The sequence below is a fragment of the Scleropages formosus genome, chromosome 11 (assembly GCF_900964775.1).
Source record: "Scleropages formosus chromosome 11, fSclFor1.1, whole genome shotgun sequence".
In the NCBI taxonomy this organism is placed as follows: Eukaryota; Metazoa; Chordata; class Actinopteri; order Osteoglossiformes; family Osteoglossidae; genus Scleropages; species Scleropages formosus.
Genome location: NC_041816.1, coordinates 16,198,190 through 16,214,741, shown reverse-complemented (window position 1 = coordinate 16,214,741; position 16,552 = coordinate 16,198,190). Strand labels below are relative to the sequence as shown.

At 46.7% G+C, this 16,552-nt stretch overlaps 1 protein-coding gene across 2 annotated transcripts in view; it reads right to left on the bottom strand.

The window, feature by feature from the left end:
• Nucleotides 1–16,552, bottom strand: part of otud7a (OTU deubiquitinase 7A) — a 71,859-nt gene that overhangs the window by 8,556 nt on the left and 46,751 nt on the right. For both annotated transcript variants that reach the window (XM_018763943.1, XM_018763944.1), the window contains exons 4-10: nt 13,049–13,231; nt 12,138–12,356; nt 11,017–11,118; nt 9,370–9,497; nt 8,296–8,408; nt 3,647–3,774; nt 2,229–2,378 (exon numbers count right to left, since the gene is read on the bottom strand). In XM_018763943.1, coding sequence (XP_018619459.1) covers nt 2,229–2,378; nt 3,647–3,774; nt 8,296–8,408; nt 9,370–9,497; nt 11,017–11,118; nt 12,138–12,356; nt 13,049–13,231 — 1,023 coding nt within the window. The remainder of the gene's footprint in view (nt 1–2,228; nt 2,379–3,646; nt 3,775–8,295; nt 8,409–9,369; nt 9,498–11,016; nt 11,119–12,137; nt 12,357–13,048; nt 13,232–16,552) is intronic.

Genomic DNA, 16,552 nt, shown 5'->3' with positions numbered 1-16,552 from the left:
AATTGGACACTAAATGCCAGCGCCTATTTCTCCTCTGTGGCCTTCCCGCTACTACCATCAAACCTCTGCAGCTAGTACAAAATGCTGCTGCACGAGTTGTGTTTGATTTGCCAAAGCGTTCCCACGTATCTCCTCTACTCGATTCTCTGCACTGGCTTCCTATAGCTGCCCGAATCAAATTGAAGACCCTGGTTATTTCTACAAATGCATCAATAGAACCGCTCCCAGCTATTTACAGGGCTTGATCAACCGCTACACCCCAGCTAGATCCCTTCGCTCGTCTACTTCTGCTCGCTTGGTGGTCCCGCGCACGAAAGGTAAAGCTTGGAGGTTCTCGGTTCTGGCTCCGTTGTGGTGGAATGACCTTCCCCTGTCGTTCAGAACTGCGGAAACTGTCTATTTTCAAGAAGGGTCTGAAAAACCACCTTTTCCGGACTCATTTCGCCCAAGATCTCTCCAGCTCATGTACGGTGTAAATGTTCATGCACCGTAACTTCATGAGCATCTCCAGATAAGCCTTTATTCAGCCACTACTCTGGCATTGTATGTGATTGTTTGTGTATCTTATATAAAAAAATTAAAACAAATTGGTAGGAGGTTAGAGGGGGGTGCGGTGGCGCAGTGGGTTGGACCGCAGTCCTGCTCTCCGGTGGGTCTGGGGTTCGAGTCCCGCTTGGGGTGCCTTGCGATGGACTGGCGTCCCGTCCTGGGTGTGTCCCCTCCCCCTCCAGCCTTACGCCCTGTGTTGCCGGGTTAGGCTCCGGTTCCCCGTGACCCCGTATGGGACAAGCGGTTCTGAAAATGTGTGTGTGTGTGTGTGTGTGGTAGGAGGTTATCAGGATTTGTCTATCCTGTGTTTTATGCACCTACTTGAACGATGAACATCAGTGCAGCAAGTGGAAGGTAACAAACTAGGTTCACCTGAGAGTCACATGTCTGCAGCCGTGTCTCTTTCTCTCAACCTAATGCATAAATTGTACTTTTGCTGAGATGTACGTCACTTTGGACAAAAGCATCTGCTAAATTAATAAATGTAAATGTAAATGTAAATGAGCAGGGTCCTGAAAGAACCTAACCCCCTTTTTTGGAACCTAACTCCCCATAGGATCAATGATTTTATACATATATATACATACATAAAAAACTATAATACATAACACATAAAACATAATACATATATACACATACACACAGTATAGTGGATGTTGTCTCTTTCTTATACATATATATATAAATATGTATAGAGAGAGAGTGTGTGTGTGTGTGTGTGTGTGTGTGTGTGTGTGTGTGTGTGTGTGTGTGTGCGCGCGCGCGCTCTGGCTAGTAGGACATTTTGTCACTTTGGACAAAAGCGCCTGCTAAATGAATAAATGTAAATGAATAAATGTAAATGAATAAATGCTTATTTACAGTGTTACTGGACAGACATTAATGCTAATGGGACATAGTTAATGGTTTCAGTATTAAATCCCAAGAGAAATTATTTCCGAACCAATTCACCTCTTATCTCTGTGAATACAGACTTAGCAGCCTCACCTGGCACCTGGGCTTGAAATGCACCACAAATACAAGAAAACAAAGCTCATCTTTTGATTTACATTTACATTTACTCATTTAGCAGATGCTTTTCTCCAACGTGACGTATATCTCAGAGAAATACAATTTGTGCATTACATTAGGAGAATAGAGAGACATAGTTGCAGACGTGTGATTCTTAAGTATACTTTGTTTTTCTCCACTATATGCACCAATGCTCATCGCACAAGTAGGTGCACAAAACTCAGAATAGACGATTCCCAATCACCTTCCAACAAAATATATATTTTTTAAAGGTACAGAAACATTTACATACAAGTAGTCCATCTTTAGTTTTTTCGCACATGTGTGACTGATGGGGGGAGTCCATGGTAGATAGTGGCTCTGTGACAAGCACTATTTGTGACATGGCTGGTATGATTTCAAGTCAGACAGGATAATGTGGCAAAACGGTGAAACCAAACCACTGTCACTGTACTGTAGCTGTGATGTTACCTACTGTGGGCTTCTGATACAATCAGAATATCAGTTCAGAATCAGCAAGAGCATGTCAGGGAGGTAAGGCGAAAGACTTGCGGTGTTCGGTGTGTCCGTTTTGGAGCTGATTCTGCTATGGTTAGTGTCGTGTAGTCTACGTGTCCGTTTACACTGTGACCGCCCTTGTCCTGGACCTGGACTTGGCCACTCTGTACCTTGTTCTCGCTGTTGGTCTTTCTGCTCCATGGACACCAGGGCAGAGAAGTGCGCCTGGTCGTAGGCCAGCACCAGCGGAGAGCAGTGACAGCGGCTCGGCGGGACCTCCAGCGGCAGGTAGAGGCCTCCAAATGGGATCGGCGCGAATGCTGAAATGTGAAGAGGAACATTTTTTCAAAGTGATCTCAAAAGATGAGAATCCCCCTCCTCTCATCGGGTAACTGTCAAACAACTGGGAAGTGCTGTATACATGGATAATACAGTATAATGACAGTACTCAGGATTACTAAGAAGACAAACTGCAGTTCAACAAGACTATACACCAATGTCATTTAGTTTAAAATTCTCGAAGAACAAATTGAAAAACACATTGATAAAAGAAATTCATGAACAATACATTGTTGTTACATTACAATACATTAATGTATTGTTCATCCATCCATTGTAACACATTAAATTAATGCATTTAATACATAAAAATACATCAATGTTTATTTTCAAAGATTCCTTTGAAAATAAACAAGTAACATCTGTTTCTGGGAAACACCGGAATCAGAGGAGGATTCTTTTTAACTCGATTAATACCAATACATATGTTCAAACTCTTTTCTCCTGCTCACGAAATTTCTGATAAATTAATTAATAAGCAATGATTCTGGCTGGTGCAGCAGCAATGCACCGCTCCCAAAGCACAGTGATGGGAGGAGGTGCCAGTATACATATGTATGCATTCAGCCAGTGTTGTAAAGGCTGCCGTGATGCAGGTAAAAGCTGTCTGATATAAATCTTACAACCCCTGTCCTTGTCCTGAGAAAGATCACAGAGACCAAAGGCCACTCTCCAATCCTGTTTATGCAATGACTGCATCAGACATGAGAATTTGTGTCCATCTCCACTTATCGTCCAGGGCAATGAGCCACTGCTGGGCTGGTCACATGACCAGGTTCCTTTGAAAATAAACAGATAACATCTGTTTCTGGGAAACACTGGAACCATAGGAGGATTCGTTTTAAGTCGATTAATAGCTAATGAGTTGTCCCGAGGGACATGCAAATGGAATGAAACGCTGGTGAGCGTTTAAAAATTTTATATAAGCTTGTAAATTTTAAACGCGGAGCAGTAAATTACGTGATACGAAAACGTGTTTGTACAAAGCTAGCACTGTTGAAAGGTTATTGCTCTTTAAAAAATGTAGCTATAGCAATGTAGATTTTGAAAAGAGCACAGTAGTCATAAAGTCTGCATTAACCCAGTTTAGATAGATAGATAGATAGATAGATAGATAGATAGATAGATAGATAGAGTCCAGTTATACTGGATTGACAGATGTGAATATTTTAATAAAACAGTTTTGCCTGGGGGTGAAAGGCATCATCCTGGTATTTGAAGATGAAACCTACGGGCCAGACTGGCTCACCTTCTCCACCAGAGTCCCTCAGCACGGTGTCTGCCACCACCACTATGGGCCTCCGCAGAACATGAGCCAGCACAAAGACATGGAACTCCTCCAGGCTCTCATACACAGGCTCCTCTGAGTTGTCCACCCTGCAGAGGGACACGGACCACCACGTCAGCATCTTCCCCCGCCGAAAGGCCCGACGGCACGCCCCCTGCTGGTAAGTATAGTACTTGCTGCCCCGCACACACAGACACACACACACACACACACGGGTGTCGGATCTGATGTTCCCTCTCTGTGTTCTGTCTCTCCGAGAGCCTATCCTGTGCAGAGAGTGTGTGAGCTGCAGCTGTGAGTTGCGATTCACCCACACGACCGTGAGGCACAAAGGCCATGCTGTGGGCCACACAGAGACTAGTGTGCGAGCGCACCAGAGCGCAGCCAGGCCCCTGCGCTCCCGGGACCACGGGACAAATGCGCGCTCACACAAAAACAACAGCGATGCAAAATTCATGCTAATTTAGGGCTTTTTAACATGCAGATTCGCCTTTCGCCCGCTTAATATCCCCGTCACACACAGCCAACGCAGGACACTGCTGCTTCCTTCCACAGCGGCAAAGCGCAGGACTGGAGACTACGCCAGAGCACTGCAGCGAGGCCGAACTGCCATGAAAAGGCTTAGAGTGATAAGTGAGTCACAGTTTTGATGGAATTCCACATTAAAACAGAACGAACACGATGGGCAGACATTTCACTCGATCGGGTGATTGTTTTTCTCCGGCAGCGAGCGCTGCAGTGGAAATGTCTGCCGGCTTCCTGCCCAGCCGACCGCAGGCTCATCTGACTCGTGGTGTGTGTAGCGAGAAGTCTGATGCGTACGCTCTGTGGTTTTACTACTTATTTTGAGACCTGCGCAGGTGAACACGGGGCCTGCAGACGATAACTTTGTTTTGCGCGAAACCCGTGTTTCCACATGGAGGTGGCAGTCCATGAGCGTAGACCTAAATGCATCGAGGATCTGGAAGGCTCTGCATGGAGGAATGGTCACAAATCCCATCCAGTGTGTGTCTTCCTACCTTGTCAAAAATTACAGGAAAAGGCTATTACCTGCGTCAAAGGAGGCTGCAGCACCTACTGCCAACAGGGGATGCAATAGTTGTGAAACCTGCAGTTCTGAAGAAACCACGGTATTACTTTGTTCTGAAAGAAGCGTACCTGAATAAATGCCTGAGGTTTTGTAGCTGTTTATTTCATATTGCTGTTTTGTTCATTTTTATTAAGAACGCAAATTTAGGAGCCTGGTGTATTCGCGGGAGACGAAACCACTTGTAACCATTCTGAAGTCGAATATTCTGAGATGACTGTCCGGTTATTAAATCAGGACCCAATTAATCCAGATTTACTGTAGAAGTCTTCTAAAACCAGGAGGTGTGGTGGCGCAGTGGGTTGGACCGGGTCATGCTCTCTAGTGGGTCTGGGGTTCGAGTCCCGCTTGGGGTGCCTTGCGATGGACCGGCGTCCCGTCCTGGGTGTGTCCTCTGGCCTTATGCCCTGTGTTGCCAGGTAGGCTCTGGCTCCCTGTGACCCCGTATGGAACAAGCGGTTCAGAAGATGTGTGTGTCTTCTAAAAACATCTGAATATGAAACTGTCTAGGTGTCCATCCGAGCAGTAGTAACAGTTTTGGAGATATGGGAATATTCATAGCAACGGAAACATTTTCAAGACAGTGGGTAAACTACTGCAGCGTGTTGACGGTTTGTCCCCATGCAATAGTGTAAAGATCCGGGTGGAGGAGGACAGGGACACATAGCTGCGGGGTACTGTGGAACGGGGGACTGAAGGAACCTGGATATGAGACTGAGAGGAATGTCATATGGACTGGTCCAGGAAAACGCTGGGATGCTGCAGTGACCCCACTTCCAGTCCGCAGGCCAGTGAGGCTCAGTCAGTACAGGAGCCATCGGAAAAAAAGAAAAAGCCAGGAAAACAGAAATCATTTACCCACAGACAAGGTCAAGCCTCTGTGGCATGAGCCTGCCATGCACTACTTTGTGTGATTACAGCCCTTTACGCAACGTGAGCGCCAGTACAGCTTGCTCTCGCTGCATATCTGGGATTGGCCTAGAAGCCTAAAAGCACTAATGAGAGGCTGTTTTGTCCGGACATCGGTCTCAAACCAGCGTTCATATGTACTCATGTATGTCTTTTTCAGGATTAATTACAAAAGATTACTGTAAAACTAAATGTTTGTATAATCAGCTCACACGCACACATTTTAATCCCCTGTTGAAAACTGAGTGTCCAAACCAGGCAACCGCTCTGGTTAATGGGGGCACGCAAGTCTGGAGTCCGTCGTTTGATGAATGCACATTTCACCAGAACAATGAAACTATTTTTCCGACGGAAGAAAACAAAAATACATTAGGGCTTACATAAATACTTGTTAAATTCAAATGCCATGTTGCTTCATACTTTTTTGCGCAGCTGTGTCGTACAATTTCAGGAGCTTCTAGTATTTATTCCTCTCTGACCTTCATTCTGCACATTCTGTTTAGACTGAAATAAATTGCCAATAATCAGCTAGCTAGTCAGTTGCTAGGTAGAGGGCCTGCTCAATGGAAAAATCTTTACCAGCCAAGCTGTCCATCACAGGGGCATGTAACTATTAAAAAATCCACTGGTGTTTGGATATAGGCAAGCTGCCTGCCTGCCCCCTGGCTTCCGTGGCATCTCTTCAGAATCCACGGACTCGCTGTACAATAGCACAATGTAAACCTAATTAAAATGCGAGCCTGTTCTAACCCGATTAAACTTCAGATAATGCTACAGCAGAGCCCAGCTTCTCCCATGGGAAACGACAGGTGAATAATGATAAATGCACGGCTTAATTTCAAAGTATGATTTTTGAGTCGTGGTTTGGGTACAATGGGTTCAGTTCCATTTGTCCATGTAAATAACAGTGAGCTGCACATGGAATGTATTGTTAAAGAAATTTCCAACCGAGCTTTCTCACTGGCCGTGATGGTGCAGCGGGTCGGCCCGGGTCCTGCTCTCCGATGGGTCTGGGGTTCGAGTCCCCTTTGGGGTGCCTTGTGATGGACTGGCGTCCCGTCCTGGGTGTGTCCTCTCCTCCCCTAGCCTTATGCCGTGTGTTGCCGGGTCAGGCTCCGACTCCATGTGAGACAAGCAGTTTCAGATGATGTGTATGTGTGCTTCCTCGCTGAACTGCAATCTTAAGATCATCTACACAGCTTATAAGAATACGAGTGGCTACGTAAAGCATTGCCCTATCTACCTGTGTACATTTTACCACTCTGCAATTTCACTTTAGTCATGCGCAACCTGCAGCTGGAGTTACACAGCACTAAACTGTAGCCTCATTAGAGTAACAACATATTGACTTCACGTACCATTGATTACACAACTTTGAGTCACACCCACAGAACCAGCTCTAACTGCTACTTTCACTGTCACCGCGGAGTGCGCGACAGCCAGTGCTCGGCAGGAAGCGCCTGTTTTCCACCGCGTTGCCTTCTTCTCAGATTTGCTTCTTTGGCATGATCACGTGCTCTTTCAGCTTCATTTTCAAGAAGTCTCGCAGCACCACAGAAACAGAGCAATTAAATACGTTTTAAAGCTATACAGAACAAAAACACGGCAAAAAATATATTGCGATATATCAGACGGATCCGTGCTGATTTCTCTTGCGCCGATATTTTACGGCACACGAACGATCTCAGAGTTATAGTATATGAAAAATATGGAAGTATCTTAATGTCAGCTGCTGATTACTAAGTTCTGCCAGCATCTGCGTCGAACCTGTTTCGAAAATGGCGCAGTCCGCAGGCAAGAATGCGCAAATGAGAGATGGGTGGGTGAGCAGCACTGCAGTGACGGAGAAGCGCGTGCAACCCGTTTGGCGAGACGCAAGGCCCAGACACAAGCTGGGCTCCACACTCTTCTCAGGTGAGTCACCTACACCAGGACACACGAGGAACACCGAAGTGACTTTTCCCCGCAGAGCCTCAATGACCAGGCCCCGCCAGTAGATGGCGATCTTTCACATTTATTCGATCATTACCCAGGGATGCAAAATGACTCCATTCAGAAACTTCGAGATTTCAACATCCTGCAATTTGTAAAAACAGAGTAATCGCAAAAAACAGGGTCGCCTGCCACAATCTCTAGAATAAGTCGGTCTGCCGAAATATCAAGGATTTAGATGCATGCTCGGAGTCCCACTGAACCGGTCATATTTGTAGAGCTGCAATGAACGCAGTAATAGCCGCGTCTACAGAAATATTAAGGAGGATGCTGGAATTCGGAGGCAGGGCCTCATCGTGCTCTCTGGCAGAGAGATGCTGCTCGCTAAAGTCATGCTCTGAAAAACACATGGTCCGTGTCTGTGAGAACAGCTCCCGAGCAGCGTGCTTAATGGCTCCAAATCACCCAGCTCTCCCTGATCCACTTAATTCCCTCCTTTTGGTTTCATTCCCACACTTGTTTCCTTCTGCTCTTTGTTTTGTTTAGCCTTTGCTAGCTAAGACCCTAAATCATTATTTGGGCGGTAGCTGAAAGGAGCTTGACACATGAAATAGTATGCACAGAAAGTGCGTGCGTGTGTGTGTGTGTGTGCGTGTGTGTGCGTGTGTGTTAGGCCACTTACCCCCCACTGGTGTTGCCACTCTTGCTCAAGTGTGTGCGTGGCTCGCTGGAGGCCAACTTCAGCAGCTCGTTCCACTCTCTCTCCCACTCTTCCTCAGTGTACACTAGTCCTGACTGCACAGAGCGAGGGAGAGAGAGAGAGAGAGAGAGAGAGAGAGAGAGAGAGAGAGAGAGAGAGAGAGAGAGAGAGGGAGAGATGGGCTTTTGTTCACCTAGGTGGTACATTCTAATGGCAGAGCTGAGACACACACTTGAGGAGCTGCTGCGTCCCACAGCGAGCGCAGTGGGGCCTGGGACACGGCTGACGTCAATGCCACGGCTCTGCTGCTCGGAGAGGCGGGGCCAATTTCTCAGATGCACCGCTGCAGCGGGGAGCGTTCAATTTAATTTGGAACCTGCGCCGCAAACTCCCCGAAGGAGCCGTAGACTTTGAAAATAAATCACCTGCTCGACAGCTCCTTCGGATGTGAAAAGAGGACATCCGACCTGAAGAAGTAAGTTTCCTTTGCTTAAGCGACTGTGGACAACTCAACCTGCCTTTTAATCACGAAGCAGACAAGCTACTGCAACTTTTCAGGAATTGCCTTCTATTGCCTCTGGTGCGCATAATGACCTCCTGAGAGCTTCACTGTCTAAAAAAGATGTCAGACACTGGGGCTAAGGGAAAGTGGAACTACACTAATACTGCTCATACCAGGTCACGGTATACTACAAATAGCCGTTTTCTTTTTTATAAAATCTTTCCCTGCCATACAGGGGTACAACAGGGTTAGTGGACTGCAGTATTTCTTCTGAATCACTGCTTCCAACCTCCTGCTGCTTCTATGAAGTCACTGATTTGCACAGGATGGAACCTCACCTTGTGCAACTGTAATCGGTAAATTACAAATCGAAGGGCAGAAAAATGGACGTTGAGGAGTAGGTAAAGGCCCTATACCACGGTTAGTGTGTGCCCCCTGGGACCCACAAGGAAAGAGACACTATGACGGGGTGCTTCAGGCACTCCCAGTGGTCAGATGTAGATCTCACATCACATTTTACCCCCCAAGTTCGGGATTGGGGCTCGGGGACCGACCTCCTTGTTTTGCTGCGTCTGCTGCCACCTCCACCTCCTCTTGAGCGCCTCCCTCTGTGCCCCGCTCTTCATCATGGCATACAGGGACTTCCTCAGCACCAGGTCCCTGTCATGGAAGCCCCACATCCCTGGTACACACACACACACACACACACAACCTTTAAGGTGTTAATGGTTACACAGTACCAAAGCTCAAGAGGACTGTGCGTCAATGGCACACTCGCAAATATATACACGCACGTAGTCACACAGGGTTGTCCAAGGAAGGTTGCAGTGTTGTGTGCAGGTGTCTGTTACCATTGGAGCCTTTCTTACACACCCACACTTCCATCCATCCTCTAGCAGCATCATGTGAGTCACAGATGTGTGTATCCAATTATTCATTAACCTTTCTGAAGTGAATGAGAACTTACACAATACATACATACATACACACACACACACACACACACACACACACACATTTTCGGAACCACTTGTCCCATACGGGATCGCGGGGAGCCGGAGCTTAACCCAGCAGAACAGGGCGAAAGGCTGGAGGGGGAGGGGACACACTCAGGACAGGACACCAGTCCGTCGCAAGGGACCCCAAGTGGGACTTGAACCCCAGACCCACCAGGAGAGCAGGACCCGGGCCAACCCACTGCGGCACCGCGCCCCCAACTAACACAATAACCATCTTGAATATTTATTTATTAGCATTCACATGAAGGGGGTGCGGTGGCGAGGTGGGTTGGACCGGGTCCTGCTCTCCAGTGGGTCTGGGGTTTGAGTCCTGCTTGGGGTGCCTTGCGACAGACTGGCGTCCCGTCCTGGGTGCGTCCCCTCTGGCCTTACGCCCTGCGTTGCAGGGTAGGCTCCGCGACCCCGTATGGGACAAGCGGTTCTGAAAATGTGTGTGTGTAGTGTTCACATGTATTTTCTAAGACTCCAGAGCTTTTTTCTGACTATGTGGTTTTTTCCTAGGATGGCAAAGTTAGACTCATAAATAATAAAAAATAAGAACCCTATGCAACATTAAAAGACTGCCAAAACAGAGTGAAATACAGCATGTAAAGCATTTACTGTTGGCTATTACGAAGACTATTTTAGTTGATAGGTATGTAATTAAGACTAAAAGTAAACAAAGGATATCTGTGTTACTGAAAGAATTGCCACGAGGAATCTGTTGAATTGTAAGACGGGGAAAATTACGTGGCGCCACTTTGATTCCAACACATTTCTGGCGAGAAATATCTGTACCGAAACCGGGCGATTCCCTTGCTATCCTAGGAAGAGAAAATTCGGAAGGAGTACATATTCCACTGTAACATGTTTTAACTGCAAGATGCAGCCTCCTTTTAAAATTGTATCACCAGGCCATCCAAAGATAGCGCAGCATTGCAATCTGGGGGGTGAGATAGTCAGACAGGCTATTAGATCTAGACAGCAATCTTCCTGCTCTCTCCGGCTGCTTCCCAACCCTCCCCTCCACCGAACCGGTGTCATTTCCAGCAGTGCTCCTCGCAGCAGTGGGTTCCTCCTGAGACCTCTTGAGATGCACTAGGAAATGGCACTTTTTAACCAAGCACTTGTTGTCGTCCTGCCGTCCGGCACTGGGGATTCACATCCAGCCGTCCAGGAGAAGGGTCACTGGTCCCGACTTACCCAGCGATGCTGCATGCAGGAGGCAGTTCCCGTCCCCCGTTGTGGCAAGTGGAAGCAGACGCTTGCAGCTGGTGCACATGGTGGACCACCAGTTGAGGCGACCTGTGGACCACCAGGGACCACCGTCAGGAAACGACGACAGCGACAGGGTGCTCGCACGTCAAGAACGATGTCATCAGTCCAACAAGCCACCTCCATGACAATGCAAACAGATGTGTGTGTGTGTGTGTGTGTGTGAGGTACATATTTAGATGAACTTATTTCACAGAGGAAAGTGTATTAAGTGCTCTCAGCCACATACCGTAACTTGCCCGCAAAATGCGATACCATCTTTCATTAGCGCTGATGTGTAATTCATTCCTAGCGGCAAACATGGGGATATTAATCACACCCGAGTGCCCTTATTCTCATATTTTGATGAGCACTGTCTTTGTCCAGCTATGTAGAATACCGCCTTTGAGACCACTGTATAGACGTATTGAAATTTATTCTTAATGTTATATTCACCCATTAACCAAAAAGAGTTTGACATGACACTTTCCAGCACTCATCACAACAGAATGAAGTGGAATATTATGGTTTTATACCATGATTTAAACAAATTACTGATGCTTTATGCATTTTCCTGGGAGGAAAAAAAAAAAAAAACCTGTCTGAAAACTGAAGAAATTTATAGGAAAACATTGGCTGCAAAAAATAAATGTTGTTTTACAGTAAATATATGCTAACAGTTCAGTCTGTAATCAGGATATGTTTAATACCGTAATTTTGTTTGGCTGCTCTGTGGAAGTACAGTAGAACTAAACAGCTTAGTCATTAAGACTGCAAGTCTGGAGACCATATTGCTGTAAAAAAAAAAAAACCCCATAAATGCAAGGATTTTTTTTAAAGTGAATACACTAAATGTTCTTGACGTACTATCACTGTCATCTTGCAATCAGCAAACCTGGGTTTGAATCGCTGCTTTTATTGCAATATCCTAGAGCAAGAGTATCACACAGTTTTACTGAATTGACCCAGTAAAAATTACTCAGCTGTATAAATAGTGAACTAAATGTAAGTAGTTAAACAGTCGTTAAGAATAATAGCACCGTTATGAAGTAGGCTTACACCAGACCCACCTGCTTGTTCAAGGGCTACCATGGTGGACTGTTCAATAAGGTCTCGCTCAATGAAGCTACGGAAGTCTTCACTGTACACGCTGAGGTCGGGCAGCTGGAATGTGTATATGGGCAAGTCCAGGGGGAACTGCTCGCTGTTGCACTCGTTGGCCACGTGCGAGCGCGCCAGGGACACGATGGCTGAACTGGCGTGCGAGATTCCACGTGACAGCCGCTTCTCTGTGGGGGGTTTGGTCAGGTGGAGGGAACACAAAGCACTTCTTTCAAGGCACCAGACAGTCAAGAGGCTGCACCACAAGTGAGAAGTAAAGTTGAGGGAACGCTGCTGAATATGTTGTCTGAAGATAGACAGTTTTTTGGTGCAGAAAGTGACGATGAAGAAACTGGTAGCAACAGATTTGTTATTATTATTTTTTTTTAATTGTGGGTGACACTTTTCTCCAGACCAAAGTGAGTTGCAATGATTTAATTATTCAGACAGAAAAGAAATTTCTAGAGCGATCCATTGTTAGTACCTTGCTCAAGAGTACTAGAGTAGGAACACAATTTGAACACAACTGGTCCTTTCAGCAGAAGGCGGCAGCTCTAACCACTACACCACCTGCAGACCCAACATGCAATAAATCAAATGTAGCAACATATTGCACAAGTGACATGTTGCATTCAGTGTGCTTAAGGAGGTATATAGAATAGTGTTCCCTCAGCTTTGCTGCAGCCACAGACTATATTCAACACTCAAATCTGATTGTCAATATTGGCCGAATAGACTGAAAAAATGGACAGTGGACAGGATATTCCTGAGAACACCAGGGCTTCAATAATCCAAGCAGGCATTCCTGCTGATTTACATGAGCAAAGTGGAAGGGACAGGGAGCCAGAGGCCTGAGGGAGGTTCAGGCAGACGGTCCTACCTTGAGCATTGTCATCCTGCCGCTGCGTGCAGGGCCGCTCGACCTTGCTCGGGTGCTGAGGCGTGCCGTGCTCAGGCTGCTTGTAGTAGCGGCCCTCGTTGAAGACGTGGGGCAGGTTGGCGGTGTGCACTTGTCGGAGCTGCTCGTAGTCGTTCAGAGCAGCACTCAGGTCCCAGTTTTTACCTGCGAGCAGTTAGCAAAGTCATGGCCCTGTTGCTATAGGCTGAAGAAACAGAATCACAATCTCCCACATGCAAGATGCTGCCCCACCTCTTGTAGTACAGAGACAGCTTGTCTCCAACGGGTGACCGCAAGGATCATAAAATGATTTTTCACAGCTCAGCAACATACTAACGTGATAAAGAATAAAGAAAAAAAGAATCAAGTGCGCTTGTCCTTCAGTGTGATTCTTTACTGGCCAAGTTTCCGAAAGATGTAGTAAGAGGTAGACAGATAGGTAGTGTACTAAGTTCAGAGGGAAAATGAACTTGAAAAGGAAGAGGAGTCCAGCCCTTTAGTTGCGTAAAACGCATCGAGATATGACACCGACAAACGACAAAGAAAGAAAGCAGTACAGAAAGAGTCCACCCTTTACTGGCTCGCGTTCACATTTTCAGTAGTGAACAGATGAACATATGTAAACAGATTAATTGTTTGATGAGTGGTAAAGGCTGTAGGACGACAGAAGGAGAGGAGCCACACGAGAAAGTGTGCCCTTCTCTAGGGCAGCTTCACATCCCGCAGAGCTCAGACACACTCGACCGTGTAAAACACTAGTAGACGATTCATCTTGCCGGTATCTCAGAAACCCAATCCGGCAAACGCAGAGGAACGCTGAGCTGCTGAACATCGGATCGGCAGAAAGAAAGAGATATTTAAAGATTAAGATTCTCGCGGAACAGAAAACAAAGTTTATCCAGCCCCGTAGGAACCATTCTGCCTACCACAGTCCTTCACTGTCACTAAGAAGGAGCGGCAGAATGAAGACTCCTTACTTATACATGCCCCATTTTGCAATTACCACATGACATTAAGTAGCATATACGGAATTTGTAAATTATTTAAACAAGAAAATAAAAAATGCTTTTTTTTTTTTATTTTACCTTTTCATTCGTAAAAAGGTGTTGTTGTTGATATAGTTATTAAGTATTAGGTACACTGTACAATTGTCAAGATAAAAAGTAATTAGTCGATCTGCAGGGAGGTGCGCTGACACCAGACAGGTTGATCCTTTTTCCAGTTTGTTAAAACGAAATTTCTGGAGGGAAGCACTAGACCAAACCCGCAGCCACGCGAAGCTGACAATTACACACAGCGTACGTATATAAATGTCCAATAGCCATGAGGCTATTTTCGGAGAACCCATCACCTCGGGCCTCCACCAAGCGTCCCGGTGCAGGGGCTCAGCAACAGTTCTGAGCCCTCCAGTGCGCTCAGCGCAAACGTGGAAAGGACACTGAACATTCAGCCTAGCTCACCGTCAGTCTAATACTCCCAATTCCTTAAAGAAAGGTCACAAAGACACGGACGCGAAGAGCACGTTGCCCCCTCGAACGAGTCGGTGCGCAGGGTTAAGTAGTGGGGTGGATCGTCCTGCTCGGTCTGATACAAGAAGTGGTGATGGATTGTAATGGAAAGACATTAAGATGACAAAGCAGTAATGAAGCAGGTCTGTGACTCGCTCTGATACAGTGACAGGATTTATAACACTAGTACACGGTGCCCGGTTCAATAAAACCAAAAATGGATATGATAGGGATTGATAGGGATCATGGTCAGTGTACGGCCGCATCAGAAGTGAAGCGTTTTAGCTGAGCAGGATAAAGACAAATCTGGAATTAGTGCCCTTTTCACAAGAGCTATTACAAAAACCTAGGCTTGTTCTTAGCTTCAGTTTGTTTGCGACAAAAAATATACCCAAAAAAACCGGCATGCCATATTCAAAATCAATACCTCAGCAGTGTTAAATATCAGTTACAACTGCACCATAGTATCAAATGCTTGTAAAGGCTACACAGAAGAGAAAATACATGCTGGCAAACTGAAAATATGTGTAGTATATTTTAAAACTTGAAAGTGGGTGGCACAGTGAGTAGCGCTGCTGTCTCACGGTGCCTGGGGGGTGTGAGAGGACGTGGGTTTGATCCCCACTCAGTCTCTGTGGAGTCTGCATGTTCTCCCTGTGTCTGTGTGGGTTTCCTCTGAGTGCTCTGGTTTCCTCTCAGAGTCCAAAGACATGCTGTTCAGGTTCACCCATAGTGTGTGAGTGACAGAGTGTGTTCCACTGATGTATGGATGAGTGACCCATTGGAAGTAGTGTATCTAGGAGTGTAAGTCACCTTGGTGAATAAGGTGTGTGGGCTCATAACACTACATAGTATCTATTGGAAGCTGCTTTGGAGAAAAATGTCTGCTAAATACACACACACACACACACATTTTCAGAACCGCTTGTCCCTTACGGGGTCACGGGGAACCGGAGCCTACCCGGCAACACAGGGCGTAAGGCCGGAGGGGGAAGGGGACACACCCAGGACGGGACGCCAGTCCACCGCAAGGCACCCCAAGCGGGACTTGAACCCCAGACCCACCGAAGAGCAGGACTGCGGTCCAACCCACTGCGCCACCGCACCCCCATGTCTGCTAAATAAATGAATGTAAATGTTGTTAAGCCACCATTGTTTACTGTGATCATTATTAAGCTCGTTCCTTTGATCAAGGTCACTTACAATGTTAGATTGTCAATTTTACAATGACTTACCAATGATACACACACACACACACACACACACACACACATATCATCTGAAACCGCTTGTCCCATACAGGGTTGGGGGGAGCCAGAGCTTAACCTAGCAACACAGGGCCTAAGGCCGGAGGGGGGAGGGGACACACCCAGGACGGGACGCCAGTCCGTCGCAAGGCACCCCAAGCGGGACTCGAACCCCAGACCCACCAGAGAGCAGGACCCGGTCAAACCCACCGCCCCCCATTGATAGGCAGTATTTTTTATTCTAAGCAAGTACTCTGATGAAGTGTTCAACAGCAGAAGACGGTGCTGGAATCAGGGACCACCAGACTGCAAGGCAACAACACTGAACACTACACCACGTGCTGACCCGGATGTCATTAGCTTTTACTGCGTTAACCGTGCACGTACATAGAAATGAAGCTCCGGTCTGGTGTCCTTTTCAAGAAGGAATACGAAGACATATCATTTCACACAACGTTGCACTAAAAAAAGTGAACTCACCCACTCAGCAACAAGAAAGAGACACTTTCTCCTTTGAAATTTCAAGCAGCAAAGGATAATTCGTGTCCCACTGCGAACCCCTGCCACCTCCCACACACGGACAGCTACTGCAGGGTCACCTGGTAGGGAGAAGAGGAGCACACACCCGCACAGCGGAGCGTGCGAAACCATGGGAAATTCTGGAGCCTACATAATGGATGCTGGAGGCTAATTTCCTCATGTGAAGCGCCGCTGCTGCTGCTGCTGCAGGA